We start from the raw sequence: 2,152 nt of genomic DNA on the forward strand, positions 1-2,152 counted from the left end.
TTTAAAAATATAAAAAAAAATAAATGTGTTAAATAAACTCAGACTATTTCTCTATTATGTCCTATTTATTTTCATGTTTTAAAAATATTTTTTTTAAAATTTAAAAATTTTAATTTATTTATTTATTTTAAATTAACTTTTTTTAATGTATTTAGATTATTTTAATGTATTAATTTTAAAAATAAAAAATATTATTTTAATATATTTTTAAATAAAAAAATATTTTAAAAAACTTTAATTTACCGCAAGTACTTCAACTTACAACAAATAAGTACTCAAAACAGAACTAAGAAAAATATTATTATAACAAATCTCTTTTTCTTTATTCAGTAATTGTACCTTGCAAGTACTCCTACCTGTACCCCTATCCTTCTCTCTCCCTTCTATCATCACTCTACCCTTTTCTTTTCCTCTCTCTCTATATATTCCGCTCGTCCTTCTCCTCTCCCCACTCAACCCCCCGCCTCTCCTCTCTCTCAAGAACTCCCCAATCTTCAAGCCTTCCATATTTCCTTTTACCAATAACAAGAAAAGCCCGCTTGCTCTTAACCATCCCACTCCCCATCTTGCATAGTTTCTCTTAATATTTTCTTAACGTCGTCGACGCCATTTGGATCGATCTTTTTAGAATGAAGCAGCTAATTCGCCGTCTCTCACGGGTGGCAGACTCTTCTCAATACAGTCTTCTGCGCTCGAATTCTCAATCCACCACGACTGCTTCTCGACGGAGATCCGGCGGATTGAGGTCGGCGCGCCGGCGAGGATCCGACAAGCCGGTGCCGGAGGGTCATGTGCCGGTGTATGTTGGCGATGAGATGGAGCGGTTTACGGTGAGTGCTGAGCTCTTGAACCATCCGGTTTTTATATGGCTTCTGAACAAGTCGGCTCAAGAATACGGGTACGAGCAGAAAGGAGTGCTGAGAATTCCTTGTCACGTGCTGGTTTTTGAACGAGTTATGGAATCTCTGAGACTCGGTCTTGAGTCAAGTGACCTTGAGGATGTACTTGGCTCTTTGTTCACTTCTGAGGATTGTTTGTGAAGTTAATTACCCGGTGGTGATCAGTTTATATATATATATATATATATATATATATATATATATATATGGGGAGGTTTTTATAGGTCCTTGAAATGTATGGAGTGATGTTGGAAATATCAAGAGATCGTTTTTGGGGTTTTTTCCGTGTAAATATACCTTTTTCGATCTTTTGTGGTGATGACGATGAAGACTGCAGTGAAGGGAGAAGGTGAAGCAGTAGAGATAAATTTTAGGTTTTATTTTTCTTTTGAATGTTATCAGTTGTAAAAACAGGGGCTGAAACAGCAATGGAGAAAAAAAAAATAGAGAATTACTTGTTTTTTTTCTCTTCTCTTAACCAATTTAATGTTATGTTTGGTTCTTGGGAAAATATAGGAAATTAATAGAAAGGATATACATAATAATGAAATGGAGGAAATGAAAGAGTGCATCTTGAAATTTAGTATAAGAAGCCACAGTTTGGATCTTGGAACCATTAGAGATCGATCCCTTTGCTCAATTATTTTCTACATTTTAATTTTTTATTTATTTTTTCTATTTTTTTTTATATAAATCTTTAGGCACATTTATGCTTTGTGCTAGTGCTCCTTTTGTTGCTTTATCAAAGATAGAGGGGAATTTGATATAGCTTGGGGTTATATATCAAATAAGGTAATTACTATATATTAAGTATTAATTCTAAAATTGTTTTTTTAAAGCATTTTTTACTTAAAAAAAATATTTTTTATTTTATTTTTTAAAATTTATTTCTAACATGTATATCAAAAAAATTCAAAAATATAAATAAAAATTAATTTAAAATTAAAATAAATAAATAAAAAATTTAAAAACACAATTAAACCAGTCGGTTATAAATCTTGCACACAACAACTATCTCATATTATTTAATGTTTTATCATATCGTTAACTATACTATATGATCAATTTCATATTAAGGATTAACTCTATATTTGATTAAAGAAAAAAAATCTGAAATTTGAATTAGAATTTAAATTTAAATTTAAATTTAATTTGAATGTGCACTTAATTTCGTGCCGCAGCATTACCGTTTGGAAAAGCTCTCGTCATCTCGGTGCTCTTTGGCGGTGAGATCATATTCCCTTGGCCTTTTC

At 31.5% G+C, this 2,152-nt stretch overlaps 1 protein-coding gene across 1 annotated transcript; it reads left to right on the forward strand.

The window, feature by feature from the left end:
• Window positions 1-383: 383 nt before the first annotated feature.
• Window positions 384-1,365, forward strand: LOC118054086 (auxin-responsive protein SAUR71). The gene has a single exon (XM_035065530.2). It carries the CDS (start codon window positions 630-632, stop codon window positions 1,038-1,040), a length of 411 nt encoding a protein of 136 aa, XP_034921421.1. The 5' UTR covers window positions 384-629; the 3' UTR covers window positions 1,041-1,365.
• The last annotated feature ends 787 nt before the right edge of the window (window positions 1,366-2,152 follow it).

Source organism: Populus alba, chromosome 5 (genome assembly GCF_005239225.2).
Source record: "Populus alba chromosome 5, ASM523922v2, whole genome shotgun sequence".
Taxonomy (NCBI): domain Eukaryota; kingdom Viridiplantae; phylum Streptophyta; class Magnoliopsida; order Malpighiales; family Salicaceae; genus Populus; species Populus alba.

Bases quoted from the DNA above. Each gene is read 5' to 3' on its own strand.
- LOC118054086 (XM_035065530.2), top strand. From the start codon at position 630: ATGAAGCAGCTAATTCGCCGTCTCTCACGGGTGGCAGACTCTTCTCAA.